Here is a 19,217-nt window from a genome sequence, read left to right as displayed (position 1 = left end):
GGTTCAGTACGTTAACAGCATTGATCATTGTCAGTATATAGGATCTCACCAGCAAGAAATTATTGTTACAAGAATGATAGAGTTTCTGGAATTACAATTATTTTTGCGAAAATATTTGTTCACAAATTTTAAAATTACAATACATGTAGAACACTCTGGTTTACACGACAGTTTCCTCAATATATTGTATCATATTGTAAAAAGTACGTACGAGTTATTGACATTCCTGCAGAAACGACAATTTTTTTTAGTTCTTTAGTTAATATACATAGTTTTCAAATTTATGTATTTTTCCTACTTTTGCGTCACTTTTCTGTAACTTTTGCTAATCATGACATCATCATCAGTATCCTTCGCCGTTTCCTGCCTCTGACTGGGTTGGCATAGAAGTGAAGCCTCTCCATTATTTCCTGGTCTTCCACCACTCCTCTCTTTCCACGGTGTTCCCAATCTTCTCCTCTTCTCCTAACAGTCTCCGCTATCTGCTCTTTCCACCGACATCTTGGTCTCCCTCTTGGCCTTGTGCATTATAATCTCTTACTGGTAGTCTTTCTGCATCCATCCTCTTCATGTGCCCGAACCATCTCATCTGTGCCTGATCTATCCTGTCCTGAAGCTTCACCACACCCACTGGCTGTCAGATCTCCTCATTCCTTATTCTATCCCTTCTAGTCTTCTCCCATAGACTCCTTAAAATTTCATCTCCACTGCCTGCATCTTTTTCTTGTCTCTCTATGTCACGTAATTATTGGCACATAGTATGTGTTACATGTTACCTTCTTGCATTTCATAGGTACATCCCTGTTCCATATTAATCTTCGAACGCTTTTATATAGTCCACCACCCATTTGTCCTCTTCTGTTTACCTCCTCATCTATTCTTCAACACTTCTCAATCATGACAATGAGGATGAATGGTTTATTTAATTATTCTCTTATCTATACTAGTAGCTTTCTGCCACTTTCGGCTAATTGTGACAATGAGGAAGAATGATGAGCAATGTGGGGAATGGAGGAGCAGGAGGATCCCATCCTCCCAACTTGGCGTCTTTCCTACTTTTTGTTTTGAGTCCATTTTATGCATAGATAAGCTGATCAAGACTGGATCCGAGCCACTATGTGCCTCCGCTGGGTATCGAACCTGGAGCCCTTTTGTAAACAAAGGGTCCCAGGTACTTTTCATTCAAAATGCTGCCATCATATCAGTCTATTAAAAAATGAAATATTTATTCTCAAGAAAAATAAGTTGATGTGAACATAAACGTAATCCTATCAAATTTCATTTGTGTATAGTTGTAATCATTAATTTGGGTAACACCCTAATTGCAATATTCATATATCAAATTTAAATTGAAATGCCACTTGCATAGGTACATTATTCTCATAAACTATAGTAAAAATAAGCCCTCCCCCATGGCGCAGTGGTAGCGTCATTGCCTTGTAATCAAGGGGTCCCGGGTTCGATACCCGGTGGAGGCACAAGTGGTTCGGATCCCACTTTAAACTGTAGGTCCAGTCCCGATTAGCCTTACTGTGCATAAAGTGGACTTAAAACAGCAGCTCAAACCAAACTATAGTAAAAATAAGTAACTGAAGTAACACAGCTAATAAAATTATTGAATGACTGGAATCATGATAATAAATAACAGAATCTATTTACCAGTAGTAGGGGATTTTTTAATATTCACATGGTTATTTTTAAGTTTTTTTATGCAGAAGTAGCGCAAAAAGTACGAAGTAGCGAGTAGCAAACAGGAGTAGCGTAGCGAGCTACTTTTTGATAAATGTAGCTGTAGCTGTAGCGAAGCTACATTTTGGAAGAATAGCTGTAGCTGTAGCGAAGCTACTTTTAAAATGTAGCGTTCTGATCACTGGGAATATGATGCATGTAATCCTTCTACTCCTTAAATCCAGTCATCTCCACAGAGCCGTCTGAGATAGACACTTCAAAACGATGTATTAGACTTCCTTAAACATCCCCTCCAGTTGCTGGGTAATGTTGAAACCGATCGACATGGAAATTGTAACTACATTGAACAACGCATAAGTCGTGGTTTACTGTATTGTGAGGACAATTGGCACTAAAATATCATAATACTGTCCAATATTGTGTTCCTTTCCTAAAATGATAGAATATGTGAAAAAATCTGCATTCTAAGGTCATAGACCAAAAATTGAATTTTGACCAAGTTTTCCATTCATCTGGACCACTGTGCCTTGGAGCATTTCATAATTTGTCCATAGCATGGCATCCTTTCCCTGACCATGCAGAAAACGACATTACTTATGGGATGACCCAACTTGAAGGATAGACTGTATATTGTATGTATGTAATTACATAGATACAATATATAGTTGAACCCTAATTTTACATTCGAAGATTTTGGTATTTCTCCCATTATACAGTCAATCTTCATGGTCCCCTTACAGGAAAATGTTATAAAAAAGTTCCCGATTTTACATTTTCGTGCATTTAAGTTTTTTTTCACCTTGGTGCCCTGAAAAACATAAAATCGAGGTTCCACTATATTACTTTTGTCAGTCACTTACTTCTCCAATGTTGATCATGGGGTGTACGGGTGACCCTTTCTGTATCAGTCAACCTCACATGTAGTACACCTTGGATTGCATTTTGTAGAGGCTCTGGCATCTGGACTCCCAACCTATGTTGTGTTGAACATAAACAGGATGTACATAAAGTCCGGTAAGACTTTCAAAAATTTATTGTAGAGAAACAATTAGCATTACTAAGTGACACAGGAAGTTGATTCTTTTTTGTATTGAACTTGTTTCCTGTAGTTCCATTTCTTGCCACTAGATGGTAGCAAATTCAAGATGGCACTTTATGGAGCTTATAAAACAAAGTGTTCTACAGAAATGTCAAACACAGATTTAGGAGCAAATACAGGAAAGAATCGCCAAGCAGAAAGGCAATCTATGATTGGCATCAGAAATTAGTTACAACCGGGTGCTTGTATGTGAAGGAAAGAAGTATTTTGGCCAGGCATGAGTGAAGGTGACATTGAACGAGTGAGGGAAGCATTCACAAGAAGCCCTAGAAAATCTACACGTAGATCTTCATGTGAGCTGAGTATGTTACCAATGACTGTGTCGAGTGTTTTGCGTGAAAAAAATGTGTATGAAACCATACCGACTTCAGTTAGTGCAAAAGTTATATCCCCAAGACAAAGAAAGGCAGATTCAATTTGGCTGAGAATTGCAGCAGAGAGAAGATGAATTAGTGGATTTGTTAATTTTCAGTGATAGATTTATATTGCCTTGCTTCTTGGTGTTTCTTTTCTGTATTTGCTCCTAAATTTCCACTGTAGCATTCTTTGTTTTGTCAAAATGTAGGACACAAAAATTTAAGTGCTTCAGTAATCACGATCTTGAATTTGGCACCATCTAGCATTGATTGATTGATTGATTTAGTTTATTTTACTTCGCGGTTTGTGTCTCTTGGCTAATTTGCGAAGATGAGGATGAGTGATGAAATGATGAAATTGATGAATGGACATTCACAAACAACCAAGCCCGACCGGGATTCGAACCCGGGACCCTTGGCATCGCAGCGCGATGTGCTAACCACTTGGCCACAGAGTCGGGCAGGCACCATCTAGCATCGAGAAATGGAACTACAGGAAACAACTGCAATACAAAAAAAACTTACGACTTTACTTGTTCAACTAATGTGCTGTGTCACTTAGTAATGTTACTAGTTTCTTTATAATAAATTTTTGAAAGTGTTACTGGACTTTATGTACACCCTGTATGTTTAAAATTGTCCCTTCATCCATCTCATCTTATCATCATTTATCCTCATCTTCGCAATTAGCCAAAAAATGGCAAGAAAGCAAAGTAAAATCAATCAATCAATCAAATTTTGCTCTGCTACTGAGACAGCCTTGAGTTTACCTAACTTTCACTTCCTGGTTAATGCTTAATTATAGAGACTTGCCTGGTTTCTGACAATGCCTGATAGAGTTTTATTACACCTACAGGAGATCACCAAGATGTGATTCCAGCAGTTCTTCCTTTCTTTCATATCTACGGAATGGTATGCTGCCTGTTGAGCAAGCTGATAGGAGGAGCGAAGATTGTCACATTGCCTAAATTTGAACCAATACTCTATCTACAGACAATAGAGAAACATAAGGTACAATAATCATAGATCTTTAAGAACCAATTCAATTTTCAAAAAAGGTAAATTTAGAGCTTTCCCTTGTACGAGGGTCATCCAGAAAATAAAGACCGTTTGGTTATACAAAATGAAAAACACAATATTTATTGGAAAAAAAACAAATTCTGTCACATACCTGAAGCTTCCTTCACTTCTGTACATAATCACCTCCTACATTTAAACATTTGTCGTATCTGGACACGAGCTTCAGAATTCCTATGTTATACTCTTCTGCCGCCAGTTCATTAAGCCAGGTGGTCACTGCATTCAAACAAAAGACCGCTCGCGCATTTCCGCCAAAAGGCACTACAATCAATGCAAATCGTTATTGTGAGACTCTAAGAAAACTACGATGAGCCATCCAAAACAGCAGGCCAGGAATGCTTTCTGGAGAAATTGTGCTTCTGCACGACAATGCCCGCCCTCACACTGCTGGTGCAACTCAAGAATTACTGGATCAATTCGGATGGGAAATTTTTTATCATCCACCCTATAGTCTTGACCTTGCTCCTAGCGATTTCCACCTTTTTCCTAAGCTGAAAGAGTTTCTGGGTGGTACACGTTTTGGAAGTGATGAAGAGTTGGAGAATGCAGTGACCATCGGGCTTAATGAACTGACGGCAAAAGAGTATAACATGGGAATTCTGAAGCTCGTGCCCAAATACAACAAATGTTTAAATGTAGGAGGTGATTATATAGAGAAGTGAAGGAAGCTTCAGGTATGGTTTTTTTTCCAATAAATAATGTGTTTTTTATTTTGTATAACCAGTCTTTATTTTCTGGATGCCCCTCGTACATTGCATCATGACATGAAAGTACGTGGGAAGTGTTGATCACACATGAGTGAAGATGGTGTGATCAGTACCATGCCCTGACAGAGCCAAAGTGTTATGTACCAGGTGGTCTTAATTTCAGTTCACCTACTCAGAGCCCTCTGGAGTCCAATCAACTTATTAGGTTGTGGTGAGACTTGGAATACAGGCTAAGGAGACAATGGAGTAAGCTATACTCTATCCCTGAAATAAGGCTGCACATAATAGTAGACAAGGGTGGGGCAAAGCAGTACATGCTGCTGCAAAGGCTGGTAACTGCAGCTGCATTTCCCCCTCCATGCAATCTCATTTCCTCACAGTTGTTCATTGTTCAAGCCCTCTCGATTTACTACTTATGCAGAGACTTGCTTTCATTCGCTTTCTCCAGAGATTCCCATGACAAAGAGTATAATGCTGATGGACAAAAAATAGTTCAAATTTTTGCCACCAGGTGGAAATGTGGCACTGAAATCTGGTGCACAGTAAACAACATGCCAGGAATCTCTTCATACGACCATTGAGATCATGCCATCTTACGCTTCCAAAGGGTCATTCATGTTGCTGACAGAAACTAGAAATAAAGTTTTGCATGTCGGATTTCTGGTTGCTATTTCAGTGCCACATTTCCACCTGGTGGTGAAAATTTGATTTATTTTTTTCACAATGGTCTCCATTGCCTCTCTATCACATTTTACCGTAATCTGATGCTTCAAACACACTTCAGAGGGCTTTGAGTAGGGAAAATTTAAATCATGAAAATTTCCTTTTGTTTCTTCTTAAAAAATAAAGCAAAGCATCATGATGGTTACACTAATTCAGTATTAATGCCCTACATATGACAGCCAGTCAGTAAAACATGAGACTGAATTTATTACTCACGGAAGACCTCGTAATTCCAATTTTGGGCAAGCGTACAAATAAAAAAAGGGGTCACATGGAGCAAGGTCAGGACTATATGGAGGATGTAGCATGCTTTCTATATTTTTCTTGGTTAAACATCAAGAAGCAACATTGGCAATTTGTGGTTTGGATTTTTAATATGGAGATTCCAACCAGAAGGTGGTCAATTGTCCATTGTTGCCAAATGCATGCAGCAACTTGCTTCAAATTTTCCATGGCAGTTCATCCATATCCATAATAGTGGCAATAATATCCTTACCCCTTCAGACTAATACTGAGTAATGAAAGCATTCTCATTCATTATTCACTGACTCCCATATGAACTTTCACACCTAGTGACTATTTGAAGGGCTCTGGTGTAAAACATGGTGAGTGACATTTTGGTCATTTCTGAGTTCATTAAGAAAGAAAGGTTATTAGAAGCTATACGGTAGATAACTGTTTTTGTGTTGTGTTTACTAATTTCAGAAGGCTTCACTGAATCCAATGCAAATTGTATGACACGGCAATTTCACTCGAAAATTGAAGGATGGCACATTTTACTTTGTAACTCAAAAATTACCAAAATGTCACCATGTTTTTCATCAGAGTCCTCATTTGTCACTTGCAGAACCAACCAATAAGTTGCAATGTTTCACACAGTATCTGCACAAGCATGCAATTGATTGGTCAGTCCTCAACTGACATGTGTCATTTGTTGCTTCATTGTGGAATCTCTCTTTGTATGGTATTTTTTACTGTAGTAATTATCTACTGAGCAAGGAATTAACCACAATTCTATGAGTCCTCCTCCTTGGCCATGCGGTCTAAGGCGCTGTGCTTTGGACTCCGACTGCAGGATGGCATGGGATCGAGTCCACCTGGGTTCAGTCTTCAGGTTTTCAGCCTCTGTATAGGACCAGTGGCAACCCACCATCATGAGGAAATTGGGGAGCTATGAGTGACTAGCATAACCCGCTCATAAAAATCTCCTATCTTTCCATATAATGGCTGGGGGTTCGACATGCTGACCCCACGTCACCCCATTACCGGTTGAAGAACTCCACACCTCTAGGTAGGATTGTGGGAGGGAGACTGGCAGTCAGGAGATAGGCCAAGGCCCTTACAGGCTGTTGAGCCACGGGCTTTTGTTCTAAGAGTTTAAAGCATTATTGATTTCTTTCCAGGGTACTATGCTTTATGTTGTTCCTCCAATCCTGTTGTTTTTGGGATCTCATCCAGATGTGAAGCCACGCTACTTGGACTCTGTTCATACAGTTGTCAGCGGCGCAGCACCAGTTGGGCCAATGGATATTGAAAGGTTTCTGAAGGTTAAAAAAGATGTAACCTTCCAACAAGGTATATTTACTCTCTTTTTGTACCCTATATTTTCATCCTCTAGTTGACTGAGTGACCTTGGTGATTCTCACATTATCTTTAAGTTGAGTTGTTGTTTAAGTCCACTTTATGAACAAATAGGCTAATCCAGACTGAACCTCCAGTTAGAAGTGGGAACCAAACCACTATGGGCTTCCATCGGTTATCGAACCTGGGACCCTTTGACGAGGCGACAACGTTATCACTATGCCACCGGGGAGGCCATACCTTATCTTTGAATACACTATCATCATATTTGAAGAACTGATCATACTACATCATCTCTATATATATAAAATTGGATGTGTGTGTGTGGGCATGTATGTCTGTTTGTTCCGGCGTAACTCTCAAATGCCTGGAGCAATTGCAACCAAACATTGTACACGTATCACTTTCAATCTGGAAAGAATACTTTGGGGGTAAGACAACCCTGGCACCCCTAGGGGTGGGGTTGGAAGGGGTGATATATGAGGGCCGTTTTTTTTTCAACCTCCAATGGACCATAAAAAAAGACAAGTGTAAGTAACAAAATGAATTTATTACCAAAAGTTATGTACATACCTGGTTATTTTCAACATAATTGCCGTGAAGATCCAGGCATTTGTCATATCGTGGGACGAGCTTTCCTATTCCCTCTGCGAAGAACGTTGCCGCCAGTGATGTGAGATGGGCCTGAACGTTGTTTTGAAGCTCCTCATTGGTCTGGAAGCTTTGGCCTCCTAGCCAGTTCTTCAATGCAGGGAAGAGATGAAAATCACTTAGTGCTAAGTCGGGGCTATACACCGGGTGATCAAACACTTCCCATTGTTGGGTTACAGCAGCACTGTGAGGGCAGGCATTGTCATGAATGAGGACAACTCCAGAAGTTAGCATTCCTCTTCTTTTTTTTTTGAATGGCTGTCCGCAGTCACTGTAAAGTCTGACAATAAACATCTGCATTGATCGTAGTCCCCGGTTCCATAAACTCAACAAGCAACACACCTTTGTGGTCCCAAAAAACTGTTGCCATAACCTTCCTGTTGGTGAAGGTTTGTTTGAACTTCGTCAGTTTGTTTGGTGAGTTTGATTGCATCCATTGTTTTGACTGTTGTTTTGTTTCTGGGGTGACGTACTGAATCCAGGTCTCATCTCCAGTAACAATTATTTTCAAGAAACCTTCACCTTCAACCTCATAAAGGGGGAGGAACGTCAGCGCTGATGCCATTCAGCGAGCTTTGTGGTCGTCAGACAACATTTTTGGAACCCATCGAGCACACAGTTTTTTTGTAGCATAGGTGTTGTGTAACGATTGTGTAAAGAGATGATCTCGACACTTCAGGAAACTCCACACACAACTCACATATGGTAAACCTCCATTTCTCTCGAACCACTTGGTCAACTCGTTGAACAAGGTCTTCTGACGCGACAGACTTGCGTCCTTGTCCCCCTTCATCATGAACGTCGGTTTGTCCATCTTTAAATTTCCTATACCATTCACACACAACACCATTACTCATAAAGTTTTCACCATACACGCAGCTCATTCTTCGGTGAATTTCTGCTGCACTATTCCCTTCTGCTTGAAGAAAGCAAATAACACTATGCAACTCACACTTAGCAGGAGCATCAATCGCACCAGCCATGTTTCCGTGCCTACAGCTCAGCTCAAACTGGTGTCGGCAGTGGCAGAGGTTATGGTTAGAGATATGCACAGTCGCCCACCGTGCATCCCCACCTCCTACCACTTGTCTGGCTGTTTAGCAGCTCGATGGGAGGTTGAAAAAAAAAAATGGCCCTCGTATAAAATAATCCAAAACGACCGATATTAAATTCTGCACAGACATCCGTGACTCTATGCAATCCCGCACAATGATAATGTTTCTTGGGTTGTCTAACATTCAGGCTGTGTTGTGAAAACGACCGATATTAGTGTGGGATCCATAGTTTTCATGACACTCCCAATGCGGTTCAACTTCAACGCCGGGTAATCAGCTAGTTTATTTATAAAAATTAAAGTGTCTATGATAAGCATTCATAAATTTTAGTGTGTAACAATCAGAATATTAAAAATAGCAGTCATACTGAAATCAGATAAAGAAAACTGTATATTCTTTAAGTATTGTGATAAAGCACTCATTCTAATAAAGTTTGAATTATGGTGTGAAGGCTGTACATTTCCTTGGTCACTTTATATCACTCTCCCTGTACCCTGCCTAGATAAACATGGGTGCATTTTCTTAATGTTTTATCTGTGTGTATTACCTGATACATCATATTTCATCAGATTTGATTAACTTAGAGAAGTTCGGCATAATTTTCAAGCTAGTACATTTTACTAAGCACACAAGTATACATAGAGAAAATACTAATGTATTGATATTCCTCATTTTATTGTGATAATTTTTAAAATAACAATAGTGGGGTAAATAAGTGACCCTTGTTCTTGAAGTGGTAATTTAGTGAATTTTTGTAATCAGCAAGTTTGCTTACTTATTTCCCTTGGAAATCTAAATAAAATTGTACATAGAATGTAAATGCTATGTATAATTTAGACATACTTCCAGGAAACAAATTTCTAGGGGGTCTGTGGAGAATTTAAACCGACAGCACATTTAGGGCTAGTTTTTCAATGTTCAGTTAGCTCGTAACTGGAAGTGTGGTGGCAATAATGTTAACCGCTACTTCTTGTGGTTGCGAAGCAACATGGCTGCTTCATGGAGCTATCGAAGTTCTACATTTGACAACTTCACCATCAGATTGAACTAAATATGATTCATTAAAAAGTTGATATCCAGTCTACCAGATGCTCCAATCTCAGCATGCGGAGTGCATTGCATTTTATAATATGAGTTCGAGTGCTGGCCCCCTTTTTCTTTGTCAATTATTTATTACGTCTGTTCCCTTCAATTCATGCTTTATTGTTGAATAATTTTAACTCTGAAAATATTACACTAAATTTTAAAATTATTTTTACTCTTTGTGCCTTCAAATTTTTAGAAGTTGGCCTATAAAGCATGCTTACTAAAATGTTTTTGTTTTCGTTCAACAAACATGCAGAGAGATGGTACAAAGCTTGCAGTCAAGTCTTGCACATTTTCTCCATATTAATAGTATTTATATCAAAAGAGAGGAATTACTAATATTTCAACTTCCCGAGTTCTTCACGCTTTGAGCTCCATAACAGCATTTGACATAAATGTGATTGACCTTTATTAGAAGAAAGCCAAATGTGTAGTACTTGCGTTCGTTAAATTTATTTCGTGATCAAACAGAATGAATACGCAGACATTGTTTCAATCGTTTGCAATGCAAAAAAATGTGCTTTCAAGAGCAGCCTGTGCATATGTGCTTGTAGTTCCACATTTAAACACCAGGCTGGTAACAATCAATGCAGTTTGAAACTACACTAAGAGATGACATGCAGATCCTATATTTCTGTGCTTCAGCATTCCCAACACACTATTTTGAAGTGCAAAGTGAGGATTACTAACTACCTGTTACTTTCGCATTGAAAATCTCGGTACTGGTTAAGACTGGCGATTTATCTCCAACTGGTAGATAGTTAACAAAAAGATTAACTGGACATTGAAAAACCGGCCCTTAACCACACATACCTTTGCCTCTCACTTGATGTCACTATGATATAGTTGGTTTTCTGTATACTTTATTGCTTAACCTTTACCAACCAGCATGCTATTTTATGTGGATTGTAATTCTAAAATACTGGTCAAAGTTGAAATTCATCATGCATGACCAAAATTATCCATAGTATTGTTTATTATTCACAGGATATGGAATGACTGAAGCATCACCTGTGACGAATTTAAGTGAAGCATCTCCAACTGCTTTCAAACCTGCGACAGTTGGTTTTCCTGTCCCTACTACATGTGCTAAAATTATAGATGCATCCACTGGCAAGACTCTGGGCCCCAATGAAACAGGAGAATTATGTGTAAAAGGTCCACAGGTAATAAAAATATTTATTCAACAACTGTTTAGTAAAATTACTCATATGCAATGGTGATGCCAGCCTATGCATCAGCAAACAAGAAAAGACATGCTCTTTTATCCAGAATCTTTTATCCCTCTTATTATTTGTCTGATGTTATTATTGCTTGAATATGTGTGACCAAGAGACTGTAATGGGTTTTCCTTTTTTAAAAAATGAAACTGCACATTCATTTACAACACAAGGGCATACGAATTATCCATTCACTCAACAATAAAAAAAATAGCTTCACAGAAAAATGAGTACATAAATAGGGAGCGGATTTTTAGGTAAAAAAACTTGTTTTTTTGTTGCTTTGGAAGTTGGCCATACTCGATAGGAGTGATGATACTGCTGCCATGCAATCTGCAAAGTCTTATTTCACATAAAAATGCATAATTTTACCTTTAGCACATAAAACACATATTTCTAGGGAAAGAACATAAAATACACATACAGCATGTCCACGCTAGAGGGATCGAGAAATAAATGCTCGCCATTTAAAACCAGATAAGGATATTGCTGTATTTTTCATATGACAGGAAAGGGAAACTCTCCAAGATTGTGCAACACTGTTTTCAGACAGCTACACGGTCACGCATGCGCGTCAATAGCTTTTGTCTCGAAAGGAAGCCAGGCGCCATTCAGTAGTCGATCGCGCAGTGGAAAACATGTGGACACCGCAACAGAAAGTTCAGTGCGTGTTATGGCTAGCAGAAGAGAAATCTGTTACTCGGGTTCAACGCCGTGTTCGTCGTACGTGGAATGTGGATCCACCTGGTCATAAAGCGATTCTCCAATGGGACAGAACACTCCGAGAAACAGGTTCTTTACTACCGCAAACCGGCAAACATGCGAAAGTGTCTGTGAATGAGGCAACAATCGAACGTGTGAGAACGGCATTTGCAAGGAGTCCAAGGAAGTCTATCCGAAGAGCTAGTTCCGAACTTCAAATTCCTAGATCGACTATTCACAAGGTCTTACACAAGTGACTCCATTTGACTGCTTACAAGATCGAGCTTCATCACCACATAAAGACAAATGATCGTCCGCTTAGGGCACATTTTGCAGCTGAAATGCTTCTGCGAACTGAAAATGACAACTCGTATCTGGACAAGATTGTTTTCTCGGATGAAGCAACCTTTCATTTATGCGGCAAAATCAATAGGCACAACTGCCGGATATGGGGTTCAGAGATTCCCCATGTTATTCACGAACATGAGAGAGACACACCTAAAGTGATTGTCTGGTGTGGATTGACGAGGAACTCTGTCATTGGACCATTCTTCTTCTTAGAGGCTACAGTCACAGAACATGTGTATCTGGACATGTTGCAGAACTTCGCCAATTTGTTCTGGGGATATGTTAAGGACGTTGTTTATCAAGGAGACAGACCAAGAAATTTGCAGGAACTGAGGGGCCGCATCACAAGTGCAGTAGCGCTTGTGACTCCCCAAATGCTAGAGAACACTTGGCGGGAAGTTGAATACCGTTTAGATGTGTGCAGAGCCACCAAAGGTGCACATATCGAGTTGCATTGAACATCATCTGAAACTCGGGTGAGTTTTGTATCAAGTAAAAGTAAAAGTTTATGTTACCAATACATTCTGTTCACTAGAAATTATCACTTATTTCTCGATCCCTCTAGCGTGGAGACTTTCCAGACAAAATAAAGTTTCCAAATTATTTGTGTATGTTTTAAATTACTGTCCTATTCGGAACTCCACACCACAAACCAGGAGTCACTACTGCCCTCTACAGAGCACTAATGTAGTGCGCAAACTTTTTTTTTTTTTTGTTATTGGATTGATATTTTGAATTTCATGCATAAATAGTCCAAATATGTGGTAAATTACTATCCTATTCAGGATTGCACAAGATATGTTCAAATGGAGGACATTCTAAGTGTTCACAATATTATTTAGATTTAAGTAGAACATTTGTTGCAGTGGAAATCATACTGAAGAAAATAAATACTCCATTTCTGAAAAACTTCCTGTCACAATACATACAATTTGTGCCACACAATGAATCCATGTTTTGTAAGAACTACCTCTCACAGTGTTACGAAGAAACTGTGCCAAAAAATAGATGTGTGTGTGAACATGAAAAATTTTGGTCAGTTGGTCATTTTGAATGAAAATATATTTTAACTTTTCACCACATATTTTCACTAAAAAATTAGAACATAAAAAGTAAACATTTTTCAGTTTTTTAGCACCTAAAAATCTGCTCCCTATCCACAAGTTTCTCTGTATTTATACATTCATTTTCATGAAAGTAACAAAAATGGCAACTTTGCACTAAATTAAGGCAATTTATAGATACAGTGGAACTTCGATTTTACATTTTCCTACATTATACATTCAATCTTGATAGTCACAATATAGCAAAATGTTATAAAATGATCTTACATTTTCCTGCATTTCAAGTTTTTTTCAGCTTGGTCCCCTGAAAAACGTAAAATCAAGGTTCCACTGTACATTGGATCAGTAGTGTTACCAACATCAGATATGCTTATACAGTAAAAGTTCTCAATAATGAACAGGCTTGGAGGAAAAATAAATGTCCAAAAATGGAATTAAAAAATGTCCATAATTTAGAGGTGTCCGCTATTCAGAGGTGTCCATTAGGAGAAGTTTTACTGTATTAGCTTATACCAGGGATCGCCAAACCATCGATTACGAGCTACCGGTAGCTCGGTAGCTCGTGAGGGGTTTGGCTAGAATGGACTGTAGATAAGAGGGAAATATTTGAGTCAAACTTTGGCAGAAATATCTGCTTCTGTTGATAAATAACAATTCATTCCAATATTCATGACTACCTATTCACCCCTAACAAATATTGTGGATGAAAATGAGTGTCATCCTTCTCATTGACATGGTAAGAAGCAAGATGATAATGATTAGGGGCAAATTTATAAATTTTACTATGTTTACATGTTTTGAACTCTCTGTAAGAAATGACAGCCTATGTATGTTGCAGAGAAATGAAAAATAATAATTTGATTTAATTTTGTTTTTGTTATTTAGCATCTTATTTCTGCCACTTTTGAACTTTTCTTCTTAGCCTGCAAATTGCTATTGATGTTTTCAGTCCTTTGGCAGCCTGTGTGGCAGTGGTTAGTACAGCATGCTGCTACTTCAGAGGTCCTGGGTTCGAATCTAGGCATGGGAATGTGTGTTTGTGACTGTCCTTTATTGATAGGAGGTTCAGTAGAAAGCAAATAGCTTTTTCCATATTGCATGATCCTGACTGGGGAACCAAATTACATAATAATGGCTTATCCTGAATTTCATGGGCCTTCCCAATGGCACAATGGTAGCATCCTCACCTTGTAATCAAGGGATCCAGGGTTCGATACCCTGTGGAGACAAATAGCAGTTCGGATCCCATGAAACCTATAGGTCCAGTCCCAATTAGCCTTACTGTGGATAAAGTGGACTTAAACACTGAATTTTATAAGTTTATGCTTTCTCTTCAGCTTTCGAAGTTCAACTCTCAGTATGAGCATTCAACACCTGCTCAGGCTGTTAAGTAAATAAATAACATGTGCCCTGAGGTATGCTAAAAAAATTATACCAATTTTCTGTAACAAATTTCAATGTTATAATTTTATATTAAGGTTGAGCCAATACCGATGTCTCATTATCGGTTGGAATTCATCTACCAATACCAACCGATACTTTTCCGGCATATTGGCCTTTCACGGGGTCCGCAAAAGTGCCACGTGACATTTTCGCGGAGTCTATTCATCTTGGAAATCACGCAAAATTCAAACTTTCTTTTTATTTTGCACAAATTATGAAAGAACAACTATTTTTTGATTACATGACATGATAATTTTATTATTCTGATGTAATTCTTCAATATTCTAAAGCAAATTTATTGGTAAATTCATGCATATAATTGGAGAAGATTATTTACAAACAAATATTGATCAATATTTTGAACAAATTTTAATTACTGCAAATTTCAAGTATGTATCGGTGGGAATCGGTATGAGTATTGGCATCGGCATCGGTTCAAAGTGGTATCAGCTCAGCCCTATTTTATATTTTAAAATATTTTCAGTTAAATGACTGTTCAGTTCCTTTAGTATCTCATTTCTTCTTGAGAAGGGTGTAATTGGTAGGAAAAAAATTGTGTAAAGTTAATTACTTTCATTTTCTGTTTACATTGACTTTCCACCTCTATCGATTAATAACGACAATTAGTCACGATTACTCCAGAAACTTTTCCCATTATATCATCTCCATCTTTATCCATATATTCATTTTAAGGCATATTGTTCGCATTATTATTGTCCTTACAACTATTTAGAGAAGTTGATAGTGACTAGTGTGATTGCTTTTGACACTACCTACTTCTCACGAGGCTGAATGTAGCTCCAGTGCTTTGCATCTCCTCAAGAACTACAGGGTGGCGCACGAACAGTTGACACATTTGAAATCTAAATTTCAAAAAAATACACTGTGGTCGGAGTTGAACAATAATACACAAGCGCATTCGGTACTCATTGGAAATACCGATAGGCGGCCTATCGCAGAGCTGGCTGAGCATGATCTAGTAAACACGTCCATTTCCCGCCAGTCAGTGCAGCGCACTAAAACAGCCCTGTTCTATGCAGAAACAAAGAGCGTTACAAGTACGCAACGGAAATTTCGAGCTCATTTCAAAACTCCAGCAAGAAACACTATTCTTCGTTTGTACCGTACGTTCTAGGAAGAAGCCACCGTGAAAAAAGAAAGACAACCTCGCGTTGCTCCAGTTCAGACCCCTGAAAACATTGACGCTGTTCGAGTTTCCGTGACACGTAGCCCTCACACCTCACCTCACTCTACCTACCCCTCTCACTGCTAATGTTGTGTTGGACTTTTTGAACACAGTTTTTGGTGATAGAGTGATTTCCAATCTATATCCTGACCCGACACAATGGAGGTTTCTTCTGGCCGACTTCAAGCCCAGATTTAAATCCCTGTAACTTTTTTCTGTGGGGGTTTTTAAAGGAAAAACTCTTCCCGTTCAAGCCAGCAAACATTATGGAAATGCGAGGTCGGATAGTTCAGTTGTGTGGTGATATTCACAAAGAGATGTGCTGTAGAGTTGTAAGAAATATGCACATCCGCCTTGAAGAGGTTGTTCGGCAAAACAGGGGCCATACTGAACATTTGATACAGTGAGAAAACTTTCCACGGACAGACTATTCTGTATGTCATAATATGCACATGTAATATTTAAAAATAAATTTGCAATCTAAATTTCAAATTCGTGTGCCACCCTGTATTTAGGAAATCCAATGACCCACAAGCATTTTAAATCTGTGGCAGTGTGAAATACATGAGGGAAACTGGAAAATATTGACACTAAAGAGATCATGAAAGATTTCATTAAATTTTGTGATAGTCAAATAGAAGTTGAGAATATTCTGTTTTGAAATATGTCACTGCTTTATTTCATCAGGATTACTATTTTGTTAAAAAATTATACCTGTAAACATGAATGTGCTACTTGATTCCGCTTTGCTGTTATATTTTTATACGATGTGTAACCAAGCTTAGAAGAAAAATATGTATTATAAACAGAACTCAACAATCAAAATTCTCAATCAAAAGTTACATGTAAAGTATTGTGTTGATGTTTCATGTACCCCAGTATATATGTTTGTGTTTTCAGAGCTAGTTAATTGTAATTACAATTCTTGAAAGGTTTTTCTCAAGTGTGTCCCTACTACTTAAACAAATTGCCCCCCCTCCCCTCCATGGAAGAAGTCTGCATATATTCTTTGCTTAGCTTTGCCCCCCCCCCCCCAAAAAATATCGGAAGAAATCGACCCATATAAGAGTGATGCCCATTCTTAATACTGTATTACTGTTTGGCCTTGTCGATGTAAATTCTGTACGTGCTAAATCATCTATTATTTTTAAATCTTACAGGTGATGAAAGGTTACTTAAACAACAAGGAAGCCACTGCTCAGACCATTGATACTGAAGGATGGTTGCACACTGGCGATATCGGATATTATGATGAAGATTCTCATTTCTATATTGTAGACCGGCTTAAAGAACTTATAAAAGTTAAAGGGTTTCAGGTATGTTCACATATATGAATTCAATATAGTTTTTGTTGTTACATTTAGTTTTTCACTAAAGTGTTTCAGCATACAGTTTTCAACAGTTTCTTTAATGCCATCTAAAGCTTTCTACATCACATACTTCTAACATTTCTACATGACTCAGTTTTATACAGTTCACATAAAAACACATTATAGTTTATCAAAAGAGAAATGACATTTTCAAGTACCACCTTTAAAGATTTATTTCTATTAATTTTATATTGCCTTTCTGCATGTCTTCATGATGACGACGATGAAGTAGATAAGGCAAACACAATGATAAGATTCTAACGTAGGACCCCTCAATGGCAGATTGACTACCTTCTCTCCTAGGGGGTGAATGAATTTTTTAGCTGTTGCATGCTAATTTTAGATGTCTCCGGGGTGTGATCACTTAATTTTAGATGTTAAGGGAGATAATTGATAATTCTCACATTAATTAGACCACCCAAGTGGCTGATTATTTAAATTTAAAAATGAGAGGAGGTAATTACCATATACAGTTATTAATCCAGGAATTGACCTGCAACAAATTAGTGACAATTTAAATTATATGCCATTTTTCAATATGGCAACCTTAGTGTGTGAATGATCAGCAAGACATTTGTTCTTATTGGTGATACTAGTCTTACAGAAAAGATATATATCAATATCCAAGGTATTGTCAATAAGCATTGTTATTTCATGAAAACTTCGATGTCTGCCATTTTTTTCAAGATGGCAGACTTAGCAGCAAGGTTGCTACAAAGAGGTTATTGTGAAACTTCAGCTTATGAATTACTTCCTTTATTTTTTTTTACCTATTTTGCACTAATATTCCTGACATTATGTTTAATCTCCATTTAGGTTGCACCTGCTGAATTGGAAGAACTTTTACGAAGCCATCCAGACATAAGTGATGCTGGGGTGATTGGTGTTCCCCATGAGACAAAGGGAGAGGTCCCGTATGCTTTTGTTGTTTCTGCAAAAGCATCCTTAACAAAGGACGACATACACAAGTTTATAGATTCTAAAGTGGCACCCTTCAAGAAACTTGAAGGAGGTATTTTGTTAACTGACAGCATTCCAAAAGCAGCATCTGGAAAAATTCTTCGCAAAGAACTGAGAGCCTTATATAAGAAGGATGTTTAATTGAAAACTCAGTTCATATTGTGGGAAAGAGAGACGCGGTAATAGATAATTCAGGTACTCACATTTTCCACGAAGCTGTTTTAAGTAAATTTCTATTAATTTCGGTAGCCACTTCCACCATCCTCGTTGGAATTTGTTGTTGTCATCACCAAGCAACGATACAATGAATTCTAACGAGGATGGTGGCAGTGGCTACCGAAATTAATAGAAAATTACTTAAAACAGCTTTGCGGAAAACGAGAGTACCTGAATTGAAAACTCAGGTTAAATTAATCAAAATTTGCCAAAAATCAAATATCTATTTTTCTTACACCGAAACATGTATATTTTAACATGTATGTGAAATATGTATTTTTATTTTTAGAGTAAAATATTTACCAATCACCAGACAAGCCAGTCTCTTTAAATGGACTTCAAGATAAACAAACAAAATCTTTTTTAGACATGTACCAAAAAATGATCGATGATTCAGCATCTTAAAATTACATTGATTAGTTATGAAATACAATTATTACACTTCAGCCCAAGGTTTTTCCATTTATAATTTCACTCGAATAAAATGCATTATACTTAGCATTTAAATTTGATGAAAGTGTATGGATATGGCATAAATGCAGACTTCCATGAATTCCTCTTTCATCCCAATGGATTATGTATAAATTGTTACAATTTTTGTACATAAACTTTAACAAATTTATTTAAATTTTTTTCTTATGGAGCAAAAATTTGAAAAGTGTAAGGGTTTATACACAAAAA

At 37.8% G+C, this 19,217-nt stretch overlaps 1 protein-coding gene across 1 annotated transcript in view; it reads left to right on the top strand.

Annotated features, from left to right (window-relative positions):
• Positions 1 to 18,982, top strand: part of LOC145978763 (uncharacterized) — a 158,048-nt gene extending 139,066 nt beyond the window's left edge. Inside the window, exons 18-22 of the mRNA XM_083111576.1 lie at positions 4,001 to 4,155; positions 7,058 to 7,229; positions 11,015 to 11,193; positions 17,151 to 17,306; positions 18,177 to 18,982. Of these exons, the coding sequence (XP_082967702.1) occupies positions 4,001 to 4,155; positions 7,058 to 7,229; positions 11,015 to 11,193; positions 17,151 to 17,306; positions 18,177 to 18,461 (947 nt within the window). The 3' untranslated portion in view covers positions 18,462 to 18,982. The remainder of the gene's footprint in view (positions 1 to 4,000; positions 4,156 to 7,057; positions 7,230 to 11,014; positions 11,194 to 17,150; positions 17,307 to 18,176) is intronic.
• The last annotated feature ends 235 nt before the right edge of the window (positions 18,983 to 19,217 follow it).

Source organism: Lepisma saccharinum, chromosome 25 (assembly GCF_977018435.1).
Source record: "Lepisma saccharinum chromosome 25, izLepSacc3.1, whole genome shotgun sequence".
Taxonomy (NCBI): domain Eukaryota; kingdom Metazoa; phylum Arthropoda; class Insecta; order Zygentoma; family Lepismatidae; genus Lepisma; species Lepisma saccharinum.
The sequence above is the reverse complement of the archived record's forward strand: the minus strand, read 5'-3'. Positions and strand labels throughout refer to the sequence as shown.